The 22283-nt window shown below is 37.4% G+C and overlaps 2 protein-coding genes and 2 long non-coding RNA genes across 4 annotated transcripts; 3 read left to right on the top strand and 1 right to left on the bottom strand.

Annotated features, from left to right (window-relative positions):
- Positions 1-303: 303 nt before the first annotated feature.
- LOC133709509 (DNA mismatch repair protein MSH1, mitochondrial) lies at positions 304-11731 on the top strand. The gene is made up of 22 exons (XM_062135284.1): positions 304-554; positions 1219-1354; positions 1461-1558; positions 1850-1925; positions 2373-2492; positions 3076-3123; positions 3505-3569; positions 4144-4229; positions 4465-4629; positions 5034-5143; positions 5263-5368; positions 5464-5539; positions 5895-5953; positions 6077-6144; positions 6665-6838; positions 7467-7673; positions 8680-8936; positions 9062-9205; positions 9676-9733; positions 9868-10167; positions 10343-11065; positions 11274-11731. The coding sequence occupies exons 1-22, from the start codon at positions 448-450 to the stop codon at positions 11502-11504; spliced, it is 3414 nt and encodes a 1137-aa protein (XP_061991268.1). The 5' UTR covers positions 304-447; the 3' UTR covers positions 11505-11731.
- Positions 11732-12091: 360 nt separating this feature from the next.
- On the bottom strand, positions 12092-13680 carry LOC133709513 (uncharacterized). Its single transcript, XM_062135285.1, has 2 exons — positions 13105-13680; positions 12092-12713 (listed from the first exon to the last, which is right to left on the bottom strand). The coding sequence occupies exons 1-2, from the start codon at positions 13566-13568 to the stop codon at positions 12548-12550; spliced, it is 630 nt and encodes a 209-aa protein (XP_061991269.1). The 5' UTR covers positions 13569-13680; the 3' UTR covers positions 12092-12547.
- Positions 13681-14310: 630 nt separating this feature from the next.
- LOC133708364 (uncharacterized) lies at positions 14311-15462 on the top strand. Its single transcript, XR_009845782.1, has 4 exons — positions 14311-14431; positions 14658-14726; positions 14840-14959; positions 15164-15462. It is a non-coding gene; the product is annotated as an uncharacterized LOC133708364 (long non-coding RNA).
- Positions 15463-19099: 3637 nt separating this feature from the next.
- On the top strand, positions 19100-21430 carry LOC133710808 (uncharacterized). The gene is made up of 4 exons (XR_009846867.1): positions 19100-19321; positions 19465-19531; positions 19809-19890; positions 19976-21430. It is a non-coding gene; the product is annotated as an uncharacterized LOC133710808 (long non-coding RNA).
- The last annotated feature ends 853 nt before the right edge of the window (positions 21431-22283 follow it).

Here is a 22283-nt window from a genome sequence, read left to right as displayed (position 1 = left end):
CATAGATTGATCCAATCAAATCGGAGAATCATTATTCCATACATATATACGCATGTATACCAAATAAGGTCTAGATACTAATTTTGGAGGTCTGAATTTGTAAATATCCAAAATACTCGTCGACAAAAAGAAAAAGAAAAAAAGGACTCTCAAGGTCACAAGTGAAAACACTTGTCGTGTCTTGTGTTGTATTTTTGGACAAGTGAACTGAAGCGTGGACATGATCCGCAGCTGAACACAACCCCACTTCGTGTCCTTGTCCTTTCACTTCTCCCAACCCAAACTCACTCCAGTCCCCAAAGTAACTTTTCTTCTTCTTCTCCTGCTGCTGCTTCTGCTTCCCGCCAGAAAAGAAAGGTCAGCCACAGCTTTCGCTATTTCTCAAAAACCCTAGAAAATCAAATCCTCCAAAAACCTGTACACGCCGACCACCACCACCGCCTCGCTATGTATTGGCTGGCCACTCGAAACGGCGTCGTCTGCCGTCCTCTGGCACTTCTTCTCCGCTCCCCTCCTCGTAAATGCAGCTCCGTCAGCCCCTCTCCGATGCTCATGTACTCTCTCTCTCTCTCTCTCTATACCATTGCTGTCGTAATCACTTGAAGTTCAGATTTTTAGTTTGAATTTGAATTTGAATTTATTATGTTGTATATGGTTTATTGGGTTGGCTCATTGAAATTTCTGTTATAGGAAGATTCTTTGGAATCTTGAATAAAGTTTGATACTTTTAACGGAATAAGATTGCCTAAAGTTTGATTCTTTTGTTCATTTGACAAAGAATTTGAAAGATGGGTTCTTGGTACTTTTGATTTGGATATTATCTTTCAGAAGCGTTGCATGTGACCAAAATGGTAAAAAAATTTTAGAGCTAGCTGATACAGAAACAATAAAAGGAAAAATATTTGAACCTTCCGTATATGCATTGTGTGTTTGTCACCATCACCCCGAGTTAATAATACTAAGAGTTTCTGATGTACTGTTGAACATTTCTCTCTGTATGTGTATGTTAAATCCATCACTTCTTAGCATATGCTGTATTGAAGGGGTAAAAATTCCAAGTGTTGTCTGTTTACTGTTTCTGTCATACCATTTTGAAAAGGATTTGGAAACAGAGGAAATGTCTAGGGAAGGGATTGTGAATTATGTCAACTTTTAATTTCAAATTTCATGTTCGGTTCTTTCTTTTTACCAAGCATTTTGTTGTGCAAATGTAAACAGTGGACAGTTTCGGAGGATTCATTGTTTCAAAGACCAAAAGGTTTTACGAGGAAGCAGAAAAACTACCAAGAAACTTAATGCCTTGAATGATTTCCTGGATGAGAGAGCTGTTTCTAACATATTGTGGTGGAAGGAGGTGTGCTACTTATATTTTATTAAGTCACTCGGACAAGTTGTTATTCTTTCGTTACAGGCTTTCATCAGGCATAATATTTCTAAGGTCAGTTTCTTTTCATCTCCAGAGGATGCAGTTGTGCAGGAAGCCTTCAACTGTCCAGCTGGTGAAAAGGCTTGATTATTCTAATTTGCTAGGCTTGGATGTCAACTTAAAAAATGGGAGGTCAGATCTTCTTGTGCGATTTTCCTTTTGAAATAGTTTACAGCTATTTTTAAGAAGTCTTCGCATAATGAAACCAATTTGTAATTTCTTCAAATCACACTGTTACTGTGGGTTGGGTATTAGGTAAAAATGCCAGTGATTATTGTACCTGAAATATTTCTGGTTACAAGGTTTGAAATGAGAAGGCTTTGTATGAATTAGAAACAAAAAATGACCAGTTGTCTTGGAAGATTAAAAAAAAGACTCATTCGTTTGTTTGTAAAGTTCACTGAGTAAAATTCTTTGCTATAGTCTGAAAGAGGGAACACTCAATTCGGAGATCTTGCAGTTCAAGTCAAAGTTTCCACGTGAAGTTTTGCTCTGCAGAGTATGCAACTATTCCTTATTAGCTCTCTTTGTTGGTAGAAGCTTTTTCTCCTTTATAATTGTTTACAAGACTTTTTCATCTTTATAATCGAGTTTCCCACAAAAATTTTCAGATATCTTTCGATATTCTTAAGTATAGTGTCATTAACACTCCCCAATGGTCATCTACACTCCCTTTTATTTTATTTTTTGTTCCTTTATATGTAACTTCCTCATTTCAACTATCCATAATACTCTTTCTCATTTCAGTGGTCAAAAGGAAAAGGGGAGGTATTATGGGTATCAAAAGGATAAAGTTATATCAAATGAAAATAAGAACGGAGTATAGAGTGACTATTGGGTAGTGTTAATAACTGTACCCTTTCGTTAGATGTTTATCGATTTTAAGTTAGTGATGGGTGCAGAGTGTTATTAGTGTTAAAATTAACCTTTGTTTTTTCTCCTCCAGGTTGGTGACTTTTATGAAGCCTTAGGAATAGATGCTTGTGTATTGGTTGAATATGCAGGTTTGAATCCTTTTGGGGGTCTGCGTTCAGATAGTATCCCAAGAGCTGGTTGCCCAGTTGTGGTATGAACTTTATAGTTCCTTACATTTTATGTTTTGTTCCGCTCACATATTCTGAACAGGTCATTTTCTTTCCTAATTATTACAAACTGGTCTTTTTGTAAATGGGTTTTGTGCTTATTGAAAGCCACTGTCATTTGCATTGGTATTACTTATTTTGATGACGTGTTGAATGTATTTCCCATGGTTGGATCAAGAGGATGATTTGCCTGATGGTTTAAATGAAGTCTCTTATGATAGAGAAAGGTGTTTTGGGATCATAACTGGCATGCCAAACAGCAAACATGGGGCCTTGTTAGCAAGCCAATCATGCCATGACATCTGTGTGAATTAAAGTAAAGACTTTTTTTTCTTCTTAGAAAATATAAGATGCTTAAAAAGGTCCTTCAGATGTGCTTTTATTTTTTCATAGTTGTGGAATGAAATGTTTGGGAACTTGTTAAATAATTGCAATAGCAATATATTTCCATTTTTTTCTTTTGCATATCATTTCTTAGTTCAATTGTTCTGATTTCTGCTGCTTAGTATGTATAACCATGTGCTTACTTTATTTGGGACTCAATGCTTCCTTGCATATGATCTACAGAATCTTCGACAAACTTTGGATGATCTGACACGGAATGGGTTTTCAGTGGTGAGTATTGTTTTTCTGATATGTACTTTACATTGTTTGTGGTCGTGGAATTCAAAATTGGAGTTTTAGCATCCATTTAATATATCCCCTTTACTACTGTGGAATATGCAATTCAGCTTTTGCTTCTGGCCTCCATTATTTTGTGTTCCATTTGTGGACTGGAGTCCCTAATAGTACATGTTCACCTGTGCAAAACTGAGGCATGCTGCATTGGGCGTTCATCCCTGCATTTATTATTAGGTTTAGTATAGGCTTTAGTGCTGTAGTATGCATTCATTGTCTTATTTAATCATATTTGTGTCATACATGCATATGTCAGAGCATTAACTTTATCAAAAGTCTGATGTTGAATGTTTATATTTGGTCCATCTGTCCATGTAGTGCATAGTGGAAGAAGTTCAGGGTCCAACACAAGCGCGTTCCCGTAAAGGTCGTTTTATATCTGGGTAATTACTTGTCAATGACTCTTGTTTTAATTTAATCTTTGATTTGTTAAATGAACTGTATATATGTGTATATATATTACATTTATTTTGAGAAGAAACAGAACATCTAGAAGAAAAGCACAGAGATAATGTTCGTTGTTTCTAGACTTTTCCATGAAGTGATTGACAGAATAATTTAATTGCCTGTTCCAAAAAAAGGACATATATACATATATTCCAACTCTGAAGCATGTTTGCTCTCTTCTGATTTGACACTCTCAGTACGGGTGATGTTTAATGTTAAAACATTCTCATTAGTCACGTTTCCTTTCAAGACTCATTGACACATGTTGCTTCATGGAAAACTCAAATAATGCTGTCAGTTTTTAACAACATTTAGTATTTCATAGAAGTGAAAAGTAGATGTTCTCATGATTGTCCATATTCTTTTATCCGAGGGTATACAGGGTCAGGAAAATGGAGATTTGATGTATCATAATTACTGTCTCCTGGAAAAAGTTTTTCTTTTCGAATTTGATGTTGAAAAATCATGACATGCATGAATTGTATCTGATTTGTTTCATGAGTGTTTCAGGCATGCACATCCCGGTAGTCCTTACGTTTTCGGACTTGTTGGGGTCGATCACGATCTTGACTTTCCAGAACCAATGCCTGTAGTTGGTATGAACATATTTCTTACATTAAAAAGTTATTCCAGTAGATATTACCTTTAATTCTCGTTTTTTTTTAATTTCATATTTATATGATTTTTTTTCTTGATAATACCCTTCTTATATGCTAAAATATTAATTTGTATAATGGTGTCACTTTATCAGTGCTGCAAGTTGGTTTCTGTTTAGCATAGTAATCAATGGCTATAAGATTATCTTAAATACTTGTAAAATATATGTGGCAGGAATATCTCGTTCTGCTAGAGGTTATTGCATTAACTTTGTATTGGAAACCATGAAAACTTATTCGTCAGAGGATGGTTTGACTGAAGAAGCCTTGGTTGCTAAGCTCCGTACTTGTCGGTACCATCATTTATTCCTGCATACGTCATTGAGGAACAATTTCTCAGGTTATTTAAACTTCTTTGTATCTATAGAAAAATGTCGATACTATTATTTATTGCTTGTTGGCCTCTTGGTGTTGAAGTATAGGAAGAGTAGATGGTGTCTAATTTTGGTTGAGGCTTCACCTTTCTCTGCTAAGTGAAGTGTAAAACTGTTGGAATTGGTGCCTTTTGAGTTATGTTTCTGTTATTGTATGCCTTTGAAGGTTTTCTGCCTTCACATGCCTTGTAGATGGTTTCCGAAACCTTAATTAGACCCAAACAACTTTTGGGGGATTCATTTCTTCTTTCTCTTCAATCTGTAAATGAAAAATTTATTTCTAGTCACTTTATATAGTCAGCATATCGTGCTCCTATTATTATTTAGATAATTTCTCGACTTTTAATTACATCAAGAGACTCCATTACAGGCACTTGTCGTTGGGGTGAATTTGGTGAGGGAGGCCTTCTATGGGGAGAATGTAGCGGTAGGCATTTTGAATGGTTTGAAGGCAATCCTGTGTTTGAGCTTTTGTCTAAGGTTAACTTATCTCATTATCATTGGGCTCTTCCTTTTGTTTTGTTAGCATATATGTGAGATAATTGCGTTTGGCAAAGAGATGTGTTATATACTTATGTTTTTATTTTGACCATTCTCAGGTTAGAGATTTATATGGTCTTGATAATGAAGTTACATTTAGGAATGTCACTGTGTCTTCAGAAAACAGACCCCAGCCCCTATCCCTAGGAACAGCGACTCAAATTGGTTAGTTTGCGTTGGACAGTTTTGATTTTATTTCCATGATATGAAGACATTTTCAAGTCTTAGTCTGATATTGATCTGTCTTTTCATATTTCCAGGTGCCATACCAACTGAGGGAATACCTTGTTTGTTGAAGGTGTTGCTTCCTTCAAACTGCTCAGGCCTACCTGTACTGTAAGTACAATTTGTCTGCTTTTCTGTTTTCACTTATTTAAAACGGATATTACACAATATCTTTTTTTCTTGGTGTTTTTTTTTTTTTTTGGGGGGGGGGAAGGTGGGGGTTTGTTTGTTCATGCATGCTTGTTTTTGTGTGCATGTGTATATTTATCACCACTGTTTTATCATTTTATTTTACTCTTTCTTTTTTATCAAACATTTTAATCTTTCAGTATGGTACAGTGCATGTGTATATATTTCAGTTGCTCATTCTGCATTTTCAGTATGGTACGGTACACCAGTGTGGCTGTTTGTGTACATTCTGTTCTTATACTTGTTTGCTTAGATTTTTTAGTTTCTGATTTCCCAGGTATGTTAGAGATCTTCTTCTTAATCCTCCTCCTTATGATATATCTTCCACAATTCAAGGTGAGTTGTGATAAATTTTTTGTGTTGATCTTGTATTAGATTATCCAGTCCCTAAATAATATTTTGTTTGATGATCTTCTGACAAGTGTTTTACTTTTTCTTTCCTTTTTACTTGTAATTCAGCAACATGCAGACTTATGAGCAGCATTGCTTGCTCGATTCCTGAGTTCACTTGTGTTTCACCTGCAAAGGTTATATTCTAACCTTGATAACAAGTTAGATTTTAGCATAACTTTTACTTGGTATTTGGTTTCTTTCCTTTAGCTTGTTTACTTTTTGCATTAAAGATCAATTCTGGTTTAATGGAATTAATCAATCTGGCTTGTTCCAAAGTAGTTGTTGGTCATATGTTCAAGTTCTGTTATAACCAAACAGAAGGTCATGGGTCATTCCTAAGTTCATATCCATTCACTCATCTTAGTTCACTACAGAAGGTGAATGATGTAATATTTTAGTTTTCCGTCAGGGGCTCAAAACCACATTCTTTTGCATTCCATGTTTGTACACCACATAAATGTATTAGGGGTAGAAAAAAATTGATGTGGTGACAGTTTGTTTCATCTGCTAGTTTCTAAATGTGTACATAGATGTTTTATGGAATAGGCATACCTGCTTAGACACAAATGCATATCTATGCATTTATGTAGAGGTCTCTCTTTGTGCACTTGTCTTTGGAAACTCTAAAATTTCTTTTGTTGTATATTCCCCCAGCTGGTGAAACTTCTGGAACTCAGGGAGGCCAATCATATTGAGTTTTGCAGAATTAAAAATGTTCTCGATGAAATACTGCACATGCATAAAAATCCTGAGCTGGGTAAGATTCTGAAGTTGTTGATGGATCCTACATGGGTGGCGACTGGGTTGAAAATTGACTTTGAGACATTAGTAAGTAGAACCAATTGGTTGAGTTAATTTAATGTTTTCTTCTTAGTTTCCCTTGTTGACAACAGGAAAAATATAAGTTAATGAATAACATCTTCCAAACCTGATGTGGTTGATTCATTACTCCTGATTCCTGAAAATTAGAAGCCTTGCTGTCCATGAGACTATCATTGTTCAAAGCTTCAATAATCACTATATATTTACCTAGCCATTATGTTGGTACAGTCAGTTTGAAGAATGCTAATATTTGCTGCTCATCAATCAAAGTACACAAAAGTCAAATTCTATGTTATTCCATCTTAGTTTACAAAGATTGTATAGCATGATCCTTACAGAATTCTATTTAGATCCATGAAGCATCCCATATCCAGCATTAAACTGTCCTTATCTCACTCTTAGGGGTCTTAACTTTATGGTTATAAATTATTATACAAAAATTTAATTTTCAATTTCTTTGTAGAGCATACAGCCTTAAAAAATTTGGTATATCCTCTATTTTTGTAATTTCAGAAGCACTTTACACTATTTTGATGGTTGAAGAATTATAACTCTATTATTATGGCTCTAATTCTTAGGTGTAAATTGAAATCTTTGTTTTATTTGGGTACGATACTAATTCATTTCTGGCCAGGTTAATGAATGTGAATGCGCTTCTGATAGAATTGGTGAAATGATCTCCCTGGATGGTGAACATGATCAAAACCTTAGTTCCTTTCCTGTTGTTCCTAGCGATTTTTTCGAGGATATGGAGTGTTCTTGGAAGGGTCGTATAAAGAGAATCCATATAGAGGAGGCATTTGCAGAAGTGGAAAAGGCTGCTGAGGCCTTATCCCTAGCAGTAAGTCTCCAGAATCAACTTTGCATGACAATGTTGCATGTCTCCAATTTTACTGTAAATTATAAATTATTCTTAAAGTACACACTACCTAAAAATATTCTTTCCCCCATTGCATAGTTTGTTTTCTCAATATTTTGAGGCTATCACCGTTTTTGTTTTGCTTGACTGTGTTGAGTCATTTTTGGCTACTTGTTGTCTAATATGCTTAAAGTTGATGATGGACCTATCAAACTTCTTTGATCTCTCTCTCTCTCTCTCTCTCTCTCTCTCTCTCACACACACACACACACACACATGTTTGAGCTACTTATGCTGCATGAATTTTTGGTCTGGCTATGCCCAACTTAATATGGTCCCTGATGCTATCTTCACTAAAATTTTTGTAATTTGTTGTTGCATATTATTGATTTTGTGGTGCCTATTATTGACTTGACACTAAAGATGTATATTTTCTGTTATGAGCTTTGGTATCATTTGAATCCACAAATGTACAAGAAATATGCTTTTGGAGATAATTATTTTTCTTTTATTATCACTAGTCATTAAGTCATGATTTGGTGTGCAAGTAGATAAAAATAATGGCCTTAGCATGTTTTGGTATACCCCTAAGCACAAGTAAATGGAAATAAGTATGTCTACGATATATTTGCAGGATGTTTTGCAAGACATCTTATTAGAATCATTCTGTTATTAACTCTATCTGGTCACTTGGTCAACTGTCATCCTAAAAAAAGTAAAAAGTGTATTTTTGCTTTTGTGCTTCTAGTTTTATGTTTTTAGATACATATGTGTTCTTGGTCCCAGTGACCATGAATTTTGTGGTCACCCACCCTTGGATTAAATATCAAGGGTTGAAATTATAACACTTAGGTTTTTGTATTTAATTCAAGCCCTTGATAGTAAATCCAAAGGTGAGTGACCACAAATCCTTGGTCACCTGGTCACTAGGTGAACACTGCTCTACATGTTTTCATGTTCGAACTTCATAAACAAATACATTTTGCAGGTCACTGAAGATTTCATGCCCATTGTATCTAGAATAAAGGCTACCACAGCTCCACTTGGAGGCCCGAAGGGGGAAATATTATATGCGCGGGAGCATGAAGCTGTTTGGTTTAAGGGAAAACGATTTGCTCCAGCTGTTTGGGCTGGCACCCCTGGGGAAGAACAAATTAAACAGCTTAAACCTGCTTTAGATTCAAAAGGTAGAAAGGTCGGAGAAGAGTGGTTTACTACAATGAAAGTGGAGGATGCTTTAACAAGGTGTGCAACTTTCCTGATGTGAGATTGGTGCTTCTTCAATTTGGGACACCTACTTTCTAGTTCTTTCTATTAGTTTTATATTATGAATTTTGGGCTCAAGTAAGAGTTGCTCTTTTCTCTTCCAGGTACCATGAAGCAGGGGCGAAAGCAAAAACAAGGGTTTTGGAGTTGTTGAGAGAACTTTCTTCTGACTTACAAGCAAAGATCAATATCCTTGTCTTTGCCTCAATGCTTCTAGTTATTGCAAAGGCATTATTTGCTCATGTGAGGTTGGTTCTCTATGGCTGTAGTGAGCTTCTAATAATACTCCTATGATCTGACTCAAGTATATATATGATATTTTAAATCTGTGTTATGCTTTATTTCCGTGGTATGTCTTTTACGTAGTTCCAGATATTACATTTAGTCCCCTGTGGCAATGAGGTTAGTTTCTTAGTTCTGCTAAAGTTCAAGCGGTTGATATACTGGACTTTTGTTCATTGAATTAGACAATTGCAGGTTCTTGATATTGTTAGTTGCTTTCATGAAAGAAACACAAAATTTTAGCTGTTAGGCAAGCGTAGGTTTGATAAATTCCTAAGCTTGTTAGCTGTTAGCAACATGTTAGATGCCTACCTTGTTTGCATCCTTTTTGTTTTAGATGAAACTTTTGTACCGCAAGTAATCTGTTGTTCAAATTGAGACCACTTGCTTAATGGTATGCATTGTTCTCTAATTTTGGGCAATTAATATGTGACAGTGAAGGGAGAAGAAGGAAATGGGTTTTTCCTGCCCTTGGAGAGTCCAGTTGGTCTAAGGTAGTATTGAAATCATCATGATGCCTTCGCCATGTATTTTTTCTTTTGGTGGACTTGCAGCTCCACATATATTAATATCCGTATCATTTCATGTTTTTATATTTGGATGTCTTATATAAAAGCATTGGACGCAGAATGTGAAACCATTGAGGGGAGAAAATAGAATGGTGATAGTTGGTCTATCACCATACTGGTTGGATGTAGCAGAAGGCAGCGCTGTAAATAACACTGTGGATATGCAATCATTGTTCCTTTTAACTGGACCCAATGGTGGTGGTAAATCAAGTCTGCTACGATCAATTTGTGCTGCTGCATTACTTGGAGTTTGTGGGTTTATGGTGCCTGCACAGTCTGCCTCGATTCCTCATTTTGATTCTATTATGCTTCACATGAAATCTTATGACAGCCCCGCTGATGGGAAAAGCTCCTTTCAGGTACGGTATTATCATATGCTATGTTTTCATTGCCTATCGTCAGGAAGCAATGTGGTACCTTTGTGCTAGGTCCAGTTGCTCCTAATTCTCTAAGTTCTTCATGCTGGCAACAAGGGCGATACTCAATAGTTATAGCACTGCACACTGCTCGTCTAACCCAGTTTCAATTTTTCAGGTGGAAATGGCAGAAATTCGGTCTATTGTTTCTGGAGCCACTAAAAGAAGCCTTGTACTTGTAGATGAAATTTGTCGAGGAACAGAAACAGCTAAGGGAACATGTATTGCTGGTAGTATTGTTGAAACTCTTGATGCAATAGGATGTCTTGGTATCATATCTACTCACTTGCACGGGATATTTAGCTTGCCTCTTAATACAAAGAATACGGTGCATAAAGCAATGGGAACTGTATATGTTGATGGACAACCAAAACCAACCTGGAAATTGATGGACGGCATATGTAGAGAAAGCCTTGCATTTGAAACGGCTAAGAAGGAAGGAATTCCTGAAACAATAATTGAAAGAGCTGAAGGCCTGTACCATTCAGTTTATGCGAAGGAGGTGATTCGAGGAAAGATTGACTCAAAACTAGAAGAGTTCTGTTCCACAGGTTTTAATAATTTTGATAGGTCTCATCCTCAATCAAGTAGTCCAAGAGTTGAAGCTGTCGATGGGACAGGATCAGTGAACAATATGGAAGTCTTACAGAAGGAGGTTGAGAGTGCAATCACCTTGATTTGCCAAAAAAAGCTGATTGAGCTCGACAACGAAAAGACATCAGAACTTACTGATATACAGTGTGTTCCAATTCATGTCAGGGAACAGCCACCTCCATCTACCGTAGGTGCTTCATGTGTGTATGTGATTTTCAGACCTGATAGGAAACTATATGTTGGACAGGTACATTTTGTCGACTTAAATTCTGTTCAGTTATTCCCGTGATCAAACTCAAAATATTATCAGTAAGTTTAGTACTAAGGTTGCTCTGTTACTAGATGTCGGTAATGGTTTATTTCAGTCATTAGCTAACCGGTATAATTTCCTGTATATTATTTAAGTTTGCTTTTGGCAAGTATGCCTGTCTAATGCATCTAACTTGTTGTCATAGACGGATGATTTGGAGGGTCGGGTGCGCACACATCGTTCAAAGGAAGGAATGCAAAAGGCAAATTTTCTTTATTTCACTGTCCCGGGGAAGAGCTTGGCTTGCCAATTAGAGACTCTTCTCATCAACCAGCTCCCTAATCAAGGCTTCCATCTCAGTAATGTGGCTGATGGTAAACATAGGAATTTTGGCACCTCCAACATTTCCTTGGAAGGTGTGAAAGTTTGTCCATAAACCTTCTCCTGTTTCTTTTTGTACATTGAACTTTTGGTAGGTTAAAGGAGAGTGGTTAGCATTTCTGCAATCTGTATATGTATGCACTTGTAGTAGTGGCTGCAACAATTTTGTTTTTGCTCTGTTGCTCCACTCATCTAGTTTATCACCCCAGCAGATGGGGTGAAATCTTGTAACTGATAATGTACTATTTATTCAATTTTTTAGTCTTTACCCGATCATCAATACTCATTTGGTGTTGCTATTACAGTTTTTCTGGCACTTGGTTGCATAAGCTAGCAGATTGTAGAGGCTAGCTATGAGCTAAAGTTGCATGAATTACAGTACAACACAAACTCGGGAATTCTGTTGTTAATATTAGTGCCTATAGCACGACCCTAGCTTCCATAGGCTTTGTTTTACATTAACAGGGTGTTAGCTATGTTCTGAAGTTGGGAGTTGGCTGTGTGACTCTCCTTCTCTGCATCACAGCTTCTCTTTCTCTCTCTAATTATAAGTATAAATTATTCATTTTTTGAATATGGTTTCTCAACCAAAACAAAAACAAAAACAAAAACAAAAACAAAAACAAAAACAAAAAGAAAAAGAAAAAGAAAGAAAGCGATTTCTAGTGTTTCATTCTTTTGGTTCTGCCCCCACATATTTCAGGTTGGTTTATAAAGACATCACTGTTTAGTAGGTCTTTATAAACCACTACTTAGGATCCAAGTCTTGAATTCGAGTCACTATAGGGGTAAGAGTGAAATCCTTTGATCCTCCTTTTAAAAGAAGAAAAAAATCACTGTTTAGTATGTACAGCCTATCTTTTGGGCACATGAATTGAAGAATACCATGCATATAGCTCACTTAACCAAGAGAGAACAAGAGAAGGCTCGTCACGCTCACTAAATCTTGCAGTCAACCGATTTAGTGAACGGAAGTTGTTAATGATCTGTTTCTGCTTTGCCAACAAAAAATGATAAATCACATTGTAAAGCAGCAGACCGACGGCGAAAAAAGCTAACTTGACATGAAGAACGCGTGGTTCTCAGGCAACTTGAGTGCTATGCCAGAAGCCAGAAGTTTTTGTGGGTTTTTGTGTTGAGAAGGTAACCTCCATTTTGTCCCTTCTTCTGTACTCCAACACAAGTGCAGTTGCTGTTATCAATCAAATACTCTGCTGTGTCTATAGGCTTTATCCCTCGCGACGATGCTCCATGCAGCCTATATCTGTCAGAATAGGTACAATGCATAAAGTGAAATTTGTATGGCACTCCGAACCAACACGGATGGAGCAAAGTTTGGCAACCACTTCGGGCCCCAAAATTTTCAGACATGGGTATGATTGTGCAAATGTCAAAAAACTACTTCTCATATGTAATGCTTATAAATGATTTAAAGGTTACTAGCTTCTGAGTTTAGCTATGTATGAAATGTCTTGTGTAATTAATGTGTTCGCCTCCGGCCACCGGATCGGTCCTTACGGCGCTTTCAAGAAACTATAATCAACAATAAGGTATGAAATATTTTTGTTTTAATTTCCTGGGAAGATCCTTAAATGCATGCACAGATCAGAAACGAAAGTAGAGCAAATGCAAGAGAAGTTTCTGGAAAAACTTACCCTAAAAGTACTGTAGAAAGGCTCTTTCGTTGTCCTATAATCAGAATATCGATCCCAAGAACCTTGCTTTGATCTAGAATAATGGTTGCTTTGTCTTTGCCTTCCACCACCGCCTTTTTCTCAATCCGAACGCGGATTTTTGGCTTGCAAATCTTGCATGCACTTTTCATTTCTTCAAGAAATTCCATGTCCCCTCTTCCAAAGCTTTCGTCTACGGATGTGGTGGCACTGGCACCGGCACTGGTGCTGGCAGGGCCTGAATTCATGAGGCCAGGTTTCTTAAGGAACATGGTGAGCGTGTTTCGCCACCAATTAGGGTTTTCGACATGGAAAAGGATCAATTCGTCATTGTCAAAAACTGCTTTAGAAAGAGCATATTGGAGTGCACCTGCTGACTCTTGGGTTGGATCTGCCACCACCATTATTTTCCGTCCTGGCGGTGCACTTTTTCCACCACCTAGCATGACCCACGTATATCGGCACTACCATCAACCGCTACCAATTCCGGTTGCTGCTGCCGCCACCACATCAACAACGTTTGCACAACTCTACAAATTGCAAAACCCTTTTGGCATATTACTGCTTCTTGTTTATGTTTATTATTAGGATAGGCTGTTATACTCGTCCTTGAGACTCGGTCATATGACACCAAAGCTCTTCAAGGAAACACTATGAAATTTTACCTGTAATTCATAACCTGAGTTGTATTTTCTTTTCTTGGCATGAGCATTTCAATTTAACTTGCTTGCTGTGCATGAAAACAGAAAAACTTTTAACTTTTAGATTTATACGTAGATGGTCATGCACGGAATCGTTTATTCTTATTAATAAGAACAAACGTGCATGCAATCTTGCATAATAATAACTCGGTGAATTACTGAATTTGCTGAATACAACTAGAACAATCTTTAGTTTTCTCATCGATTTTCACCACAATATACACCGTACTGTAAACGAAAATATAAACTCTATTGTAAAAGATTTTGCCAACCTACAAAAACAATTTGAGGAAAAAAATTAACTGATTAATAAGAGACAAATCACAAAAAAGGAAAAAGGTAAAAACAGGGACACAGAGAACATGCCTTTTATATATATCGCCCACAGGTTTTTTTTTTTTAAAACCGCCTTCTCTCGAACCTTCCCATCGTGTTTAAATAGAGCCGCGGACAAAAAGTTTTACAGAACAAACCAAGAAGAATGATGGTTACTTGTAAGAGACTGAATACCTGGTCACTAGCAGAACCTCTGGAAGAAGACGACGACGAAGACCAAGATCTGGGAGGAGGGCTCTCAAGTAATCTTAATCGAATCCATGATCTACCAGGTCTCTAACCATTTCTTTACTCGGTGTCGATCGTTAGGGTTTTAATTGATTCATTATTACCTTTAGTTTTGTAACTGGATCGATCTGATATTACTATTACTAACAATTCCTCATTCTCTTGACACTCTGCCATGTTTTTTTATCAGAATAGGGTTAGTCCGTCAGAACCCTTAACTATCACTAACAATTTCTCATTCTCTTGGTACTCTTCCTTGTTTTATATCAGAATACTGTTGGTCCTATGTTCAGGACTGTTGATGGGGAATTCCCCAAGAGGAGTCTAAGAGCAGAGGAGGTAGTTAGTCTATCCATCAATTCTGTTTTTTATCCTTTCACTCGATCTGGGTTATGGTCCTCGAATTTATTTATTAATTGAAATCAAATTTTGGTCGAGAGTTACCTCAACAGGTGATCGATAAGGATCTGCAGGTTTTTTCCTTTTTCACCTCAACACGTTGCCTATTACTTTGTCCTGATAGATAAAGAAAAGAGTGCACGGCTGGTATGGGAGTCTAAGAGCACAAGGAGGTAACTGCTTTATCCATATGTTTCATCTGAGTTATGAATTCCAGTAATTGAAATCAAATTTATTTAGTCGAGAATTAAACAACTTGTCTCAAATTTTTCTTTTTTGCTTGCAATGATCCTAGTAATCAAAAAGATTATTAGGTTTTGTATATCTGAACAATTGATACTTATATTTGGTTTTTTTTTTCTCTCTCCGCGAACCAGACCATAATGCAATTGGGACTTGGGAAATGTTGGTTGATGTCTGTGTTCATAACCAAAGCGTGAAGCTGGTTCGGGTGGCTGAAGGAGTGCACAGTTCAGATGCGTTTTTAAAGAGCCCGGAGCGACGCCTTAAGAAGATAACCTGGAGTGTAGTTTCATTTGTCATCTTCACTAGTCCAGTTTTTGGCGACCTTTCTTCTTTTTTAGCTTCCATGACTTACAACTGCAAACTAGTTACATAAACTTTTTTGATTATTTATTTATTTATTTTTATGTTTTTTTTTTTTTTATATCTCCACCCTTATATACTTCACATATTCCACGATGAATAAGATTTAATTTCATGAACAGTATTAGTTATTCTGGCAAGTTACATAAACTTATTGATTGAAGAAAATATGTGTATTTCATGAACAGTATTAGTTATTCTGGCAAGTTACATAATCTTCTTTTTACTCTTTTTATTTGAGAATAATACGAGTAGCAGGAAAACTATGTCAGTATCTCACCATCCTTTACCTTCAGTATTGCTATTGTTCTTTACCACAAATTGGTATGGCTAATTTACACTAGAATTTTGGCCTTTTTGCCAATTGGTTAAATACGATTATGACTTCCTTAACTTTGTCTTCTGAACCAAAAATTATTTTAGAGAACCTATTCATCTCACTAGAGGTTTTCCTACTGATCACATGGTACACATTACCGCAAAAGAAACCCAAGTCATGTAAACCCAAGTCACCGCAAAGTATACATAACCAAAGCTTTGAAGTCTGTAATGTCGGGAAATTAATCCCCTGTCCGGTGATCGAGTACTTAGTAGAGATGAAGAGAATAATTAACCACACCAAGAAGATAACAAAATAGGATCGGTCAAAATTCATGCCTACGTCTTTGGAAAGTTTCCATCTTTACTATGAGAGAATTATGACTTCTCCAAAGATAAAATGGATTATGAGAGTGTGTGACTTGAACTATTGATTGGGCCGTGCAGATATGTCTTTGTCGGCCACATTTGAAATAACAACAAAAATGTGTCTTTGTTCCAACTTCCAACCATCGCGTAAGCCCCATACAGAGGATAGGCTGGTTCGTTTGAAGAGAATCCTTTCTATGATCAGACCCGGTCGTGTCGTATATGATATGAACTGGCTCCGTAAGATCCAGGGCCGAATAAGCAAAATAAGGTGTATAAACAGTACTACAAATATAAGATATACACCACTTAAGTTTATACACAACTCGAGCACTCAAGTTTATTCCCGACCCGAGCCTTGTATTCAACATGGTCCCCTTGTACACCCTCACTCTTATCCTAGAAGATCATTCTACCCCAAAAGTTATACACACCGTTAAACACAACTCCTCCTAACTTCTACATCTTGAAGACCCCTAGACTTGTTCTTGTCATCTTGCTTGCCTCCACACAAGCTTCTTCTATTTGTACCATTGATAGAAATTTCTAGAGTTACTTCATTAATGCTCATTCATGATCAACCACTCATCTCCCACATTAATTACCCAAGAACACTAAAAGGTCAATAGATGAATTTGACCATTCATTAATGCTCATTCATGATCAACCACTCATCTCCCACATTAATTACCCAAGAACACTAAAAGGTCAATAGATGAATTTGACCATGCATTTATGCTCGATGCATGCACTTGACAATGCACCAAGCTCATGCATAAATTGTCACCATAAACCAGAACCCTCTCAGCGTATCCTGCAAAGAAGTACTCATTAATTAATGTGAAATATGCAATGATATCATAACCAAATTTATTAGTTCCAAGTAAATTAATAATAATTTAACTTACGTTCTGTGCATGAAATTAAAAAGGAGTTTCAAATAAATACGTTGATAGTCATGCACGTAATCTGTTTTTTTTTAAATTCACAAAAACTTGCATGCACTCATAACTCAATAATAGATCTGCTGAATATGCTATAAATAAAAATCTTTTAGACATTTTTCTCTACAGGCTAGCAATCTGCACCGTACGCAAAGATATAAAGCATTTATTAAAAGAGAAAAATTCAGGTACCGTCCCCAAACTATGCTGCCAAGGCCAATTTGATACCCGAACTCTCAAAAGTATCAATGTGATACCCAAAGACCTATATTGGCATCAACGTGATACTTCCGTCAAAAAAATCCAACGGCCCCGTCTGTTTGCTGATGTGGCAAACACGTGAGCAAAAAAAAAGGGGCAAAATGGACTTTTTGCCCTCTTTTTTTTTTTTTTTTTTAATTCAATTTTTTTTTTTCATTTCTTCTTCTTCAACCTGACTTCTTCTTCTTCTTTCTCCACTTCCTCTCTCTCCTCTCCTTCTCCACCACCCAAACCATCACTAACCCCGCCGATATCCTCTCCAATTCGGCTCCGCCATCATCCGCAAGCTCCAGTCCTTAGGTTTCACCAACCTCGTCCTCCCCACCCACACCGACCTCGACCTCAAGCGTCCTCGTCCTCCGCACCCACACCGACCTCCGCACCCACACCTGACGACGTCAACAGTCAACAGCCACCAACCACCCACCCCAAAATGGATTCCAATTTCGGCCTCGAACGCGAGCTTGGCCCCGATGACAGTTACCGCCCCAATCCCAATCTGAGCCCCTGAGCCCCGACGGCCTTGAAAACCCCAATCCCAATCAGTGGGCGGTGAGTTTCCGATTCGAAAAAGGCGAAAGATTAGCAGGTCGATGAGGTCGCATTTGGCTTCCGGAGTATGGGATCTGAGCTGAGAGCAAGGCAACAAGCTTCTCCACAGCCGGTTTCGCGGGGAGGAACATCAAGGATGGCAAGAGGACCGACTTGCCATTGTATGCCAAATGGAAACCGATTGCCCCTTTTGTTTCAATCTTAGTTTTTTTCATTTAAGAGCATTGTGTCTTTGATCAAATTAGTGGAGACCCAGTTCGATTCACTCGTTTTTCTTATCTGGGTCTGTCTTAGATCTTCAAAATAGTTGCACAAAATGTTGGATCCGTGCGATAAGCTGAGTGATCAGTTATAGAGCTTTCTTTTCGTGATCTCAATCTTTGGTTTTGATTTGCTGGTGTAGATGTTAGATGATAAGCAAAGAAGAAAAAGATAAAGTGTTAAAGGTCATTATCAGTTCCCTGGTTTTAGCCCATTATTTGCTTGCTTTCTGATGGTGGAGTGATTGATTAGAACATCAATAGCAAGTAATAGTACTACTGGAGTAATATAAGGGACAGAGAGAGATAATGAAGGGGTCAAATTGGGGTCACTAACAACTACAAATCGAATTTCATGGCCTTCTTCATATAAATTCACAGATCTGATTATATTGAGTGATGATGATGGAGATAGAACAAAATGTTTTATCTGGGTTTATGACATACTGAATTTATCTGGGTTTGATTTTGAGTTTGTGAGGATGATGGAAAAGACGAGAGAAGCTGGGGTAGTAGTAAAGTAGGCTTAAGCATCATCGACTCCTCATGATGATGATGTCAAGTTTTCTGGGACAGTTCCCAGATCATCAGAGAAGAAGAAGCTGAAGAAGAAGCTGAAGAAGAAGGAAAAAGAAAAAGAAAAAACAAATGAATTAACAAAAGAAAAGGGTAAATTGGTATTTTTCTTTGTTTTTGGTCTTCATGTGCTTGCCACTTCATTTTTTAACGGAACCGTTAGAAATTTTTGACGGAGGTATCACGTTGATGCCAATTTAGGTATTTGGGTATCACATGTGATTTGAGAGTTTGGGTATCAAATTGGCCTTGGCAGAATAGTTTGGGGAGGGTATCTGAATTTTTCTCTTATTAAAAAGATGTTGCCAACCCTAAAGAAAAAATCTGAGCAAAAAGACTAACTGATTAATAAGACACAAATCACAGAAAAGGAAAACAGGAAAAACAGGGACACACACATTATACCTTTTAATCTTTTATAGATCGCCCAAATTTAGGGTTTTTTTTCAAAACCACCTTCTCTCGAACCTTCCCATCGTGTTTAAATAGAGCCGCGGAGAATAAGGTATACAGAACAAACCAAGAAGGATGATGGTTACCTGTAAGGGAGTGAATACCTGGTCACCAGCAGAATCCCGGGATGAACTTCAAAGACCAAGATCTGGGAGAGGGCTCTCAATTAATCTTCATCGAATCAATGATCTACCAGGTTTTTAACATTTCTTTAGTCGGTGTTGATCGTTAGGGTTTTAAATGATTCATTATACCATTAATCTTGTAATTGGATCGGTCTGATAGTACTATCACTAACAATTCCTCATTCTCTTCTTACTCTGCCTTGTTTTATATCAGAATATAGGGCTAGCCCTTCAGGACTATTAGCGGGAGATCCCCCAGAGAAATCGAAGAGCATGAGAAGGTACTCTATCCATCAATTCTGTTTTCGATCCATTTTACACGATCTGAGTTATGGCGCTGGAATTTATTTTTAAACTGAAATCGAATTTTCTTCAAAAATTGAACACCTTGTCGATGATTTTTGATGTTTTTGGAGGATTATAATATTTTTTTTTTATCTTTATTTTGTATTTGTTTTATTTGCTTGCAATGATCCCAGTAATCAAAAAGACAATTATCTTTTGTACCTTTGAACAGCTGATATTCTGACATCAACTCTTTGTTGTATATCTCAATAGGGTCCTGGCGGGTGATCGGAAGCAACAGTTGGAGTAGGAGGAGATATAATCTGCACTCCTACTGCCAACAAGAAACGGCGAGGTATGGACATTTGCCCTTTGCTGCAATTGTTGCAAGATAAAGCTTTATGCATTTTCCTGATCTGCAATATTTTATTGTATTATAGCCTCCTAAGCCACCCTGGTCTTCAGCTCTTCTAGTGAGTTCAACGACTTCAACTGTTGCCAAGTATGTCTGGAAGAGTCTTCAGTGGTTGGAGGGGAAGCTGAATCTCAGATGGAACACACATACTTGTCTCTGGGAAGCGTGTCGCGATACTTATGTATAGTACGGACACTGGAATCTGCTGTAACTGATGCTCCAGTAGCATTCATAATGAAAGTACTAGAATGGCCTAGAGGGGGGGTGAATGGCCTAGAGGGGGGGTGAATAGGCAATTAACAATTATTTAAACAATTATTTGCAATCAATTTTCCTGGAAGTTGTTGAGGGATTGGAAAAACCTATCTATCCCTAACCAACAGTATAAAGCATTTACCATATGCAAGCATAAGAATAAATAACAGAAAAGTAAAGAACACAGGAAAATGTTTACGCAGTAAAACCCTTAAAAGTGAGGTAAACAACTGCGGGCCTCGGGCCAAGTGCTTAAGCACACACTATAAAATAGTAAACAAAATACAAGGTACACTTACAACCTCTCGGATAACTCTGGACTCGGTTATCTCTAGCTACACTCTTTTAGCCAGTTGAACTACCTCTCAGTAATTTGTCTACAGCTTCTAAATGTGCTCCACTTGTCTTGAAAACATCGGTCTTGAAAACTCAAACATAGTTGATTTTCTCAACTGAACTCATCGGTGTTTAATACAAGAGAATATCAAGAATGAAATATACTCATGACTAACTTAATCTCTTGAACTTTGAACTCAGACACACCACCTCAAAAACCACAGAACTCCTATATATATAGGAGGAACAATAACCAAGTTTCTTCAGCTCGGTTGGAGTAAGACCACGAGGTCCAGATGCACTTGCTCCCTACTTCTATCTTTGACAGCAAGGTCTTCATGATTGCACTGAGTGGATATTAAGATTAACAGCAAGGCTACTAGATCGAAACCTTTTCTTTAACAGCAAGATTTCCATGATAGAAAGATGGAGAACCTAGCTGCCATGTCCTTCCCTTTTCATTTACGACAGCAAGGTCTCCATGATTGAATTAAGTGGGCAGCAAGGAAAAGATATGGTTGCTTTCACCTTTCTTCTTCACTCGGATCCATCTCAAGGGGATATTAATTACCTCTCCAAGATTTTCTTCCTCACCCGGATCCATCTCAAGGGGATATTAATTACCTCTTCAAGATTTTCTTCCTCACCCGGATCCATCTCAATGGGATATTGCCTCTCCTTGCCAATATGTTAATACTAACAAATCACCAGAAGATCACAGCGCACAACCTGCATGGACAGCAAACATGTGTAGACTTCGATGTGCATGCCTAAAAAGCAAAAGTCACCATCTCAAAGCAGAGCACATAGAAATATATAATTAAGATCATCACATGGCTTATGAATACTTTTGTGGTTAATGGAATGCCAACAACACATGTTGTACTAACATGTACTAACAATCTCCCCCTTTGGCATTCCTATACAAAACTACGCTCTGCTAATCCTAGACTCTCAGAATCTATCTTCCATCATATCCAACACTTCCATTGCTCCTGAAACAAACAAACAACATACCAAGTAAAAAGCAACTGAAATTGAATTAACCAAAGTTCAAAAACGTCAACAGTTAACATCCAACAAAAGTCACAAAAACATCAGAAATATCCAGAGAACTTAGATCATCTTCTCCCCCTTTTTGTCTAGGAATGGCAAGGGGGTCCTACTCAATATACTCAATACAGACACCAGCTGGGAGAGAAAAATGATAGCTTCCCATGTCAACAGAGAATGGAACACACAGATCAGCAGTATCTTCTACAACATTTTCAACAGGCTCAGTATCCTCCACACGAACATTCTCATCAGGAATAGCAGAAGTAGAACAAGGTAAACAAAAACAAAAAGAATAACAACAACTCCCCCTCAAACTACTATATTCTGAGACAACTCCCCCTCAAACTGAGCTAGTAAAAAAAAATGAACTTGAATGTGACGCAGGCAATGAGTCATGACCAGATCCCTGATGAAAGTCAGTGATTATTAATGAAACGAGCAGAAGCGAAGATTTTAACAATTTACTCACTTACAGCGTTAGATACAAGAAAAATGAGTACCATGAGTAGCCAGCCAACTTAGGGAATGTAGACATGAACAAAATAGGTGCTCACTTATCTTGAATGAATAGTGAACAAGAATCAATGTGGGGTTGTAATCCAATCGAAGTAGCCGAACTGAGGTCATAAATGAGAACAAGTTCATGTGCAAGGAATCAACTATAACATTTTTTTTTTTTTTTTTTT

This window comes from Rosa rugosa, chromosome 5, assembly GCF_958449725.1.
Source record: "Rosa rugosa chromosome 5, drRosRugo1.1, whole genome shotgun sequence".
Lineage (NCBI taxonomy): Eukaryota > Viridiplantae > Streptophyta > Magnoliopsida > Rosales > Rosaceae > Rosa > Rosa rugosa.
The sequence above is the reverse complement of the archived record's forward strand: the minus strand, read 5'-3'. Positions and strand labels throughout refer to the sequence as shown.

Excerpts from the sequence above, each read along its gene's own strand:
- LOC133709509 (XM_062135284.1), top strand. The coding sequence starts at position 448 with ATGTATTGGCTGGCCACTCGAAACGGCGTCGTCTGCCGTCCTCTGGCA. Across the intron at positions 3,124-3,504 it reads CACGGAATGGGTTTTCAGTG|TGCATAGTGGAAGAAGTTCA; the intron begins GTGAGTATTGTT and ends CTGTCCATGTAG. Across the intron at positions 5,369-5,463 it reads AGGAACAGCGACTCAAATTG|GTGCCATACCAACTGAGGGA; the intron begins GTTAGTTTGCGT and ends TCATATTTCCAG.
- LOC133709513 (XM_062135285.1), bottom strand. The coding sequence starts at position 13,568 with ATGCTAGGTGGTGGAAAAAGTGCACCGCCAGGACGGAAAATAATGGTG. Across the intron at positions 12,714-13,104 it reads CTTTCTACAGTACTTTTAGG|ATATAGGCTGCATGGAGCAT; the intron begins GTAAGTTTTTCC and ends CTATTCTGACAG.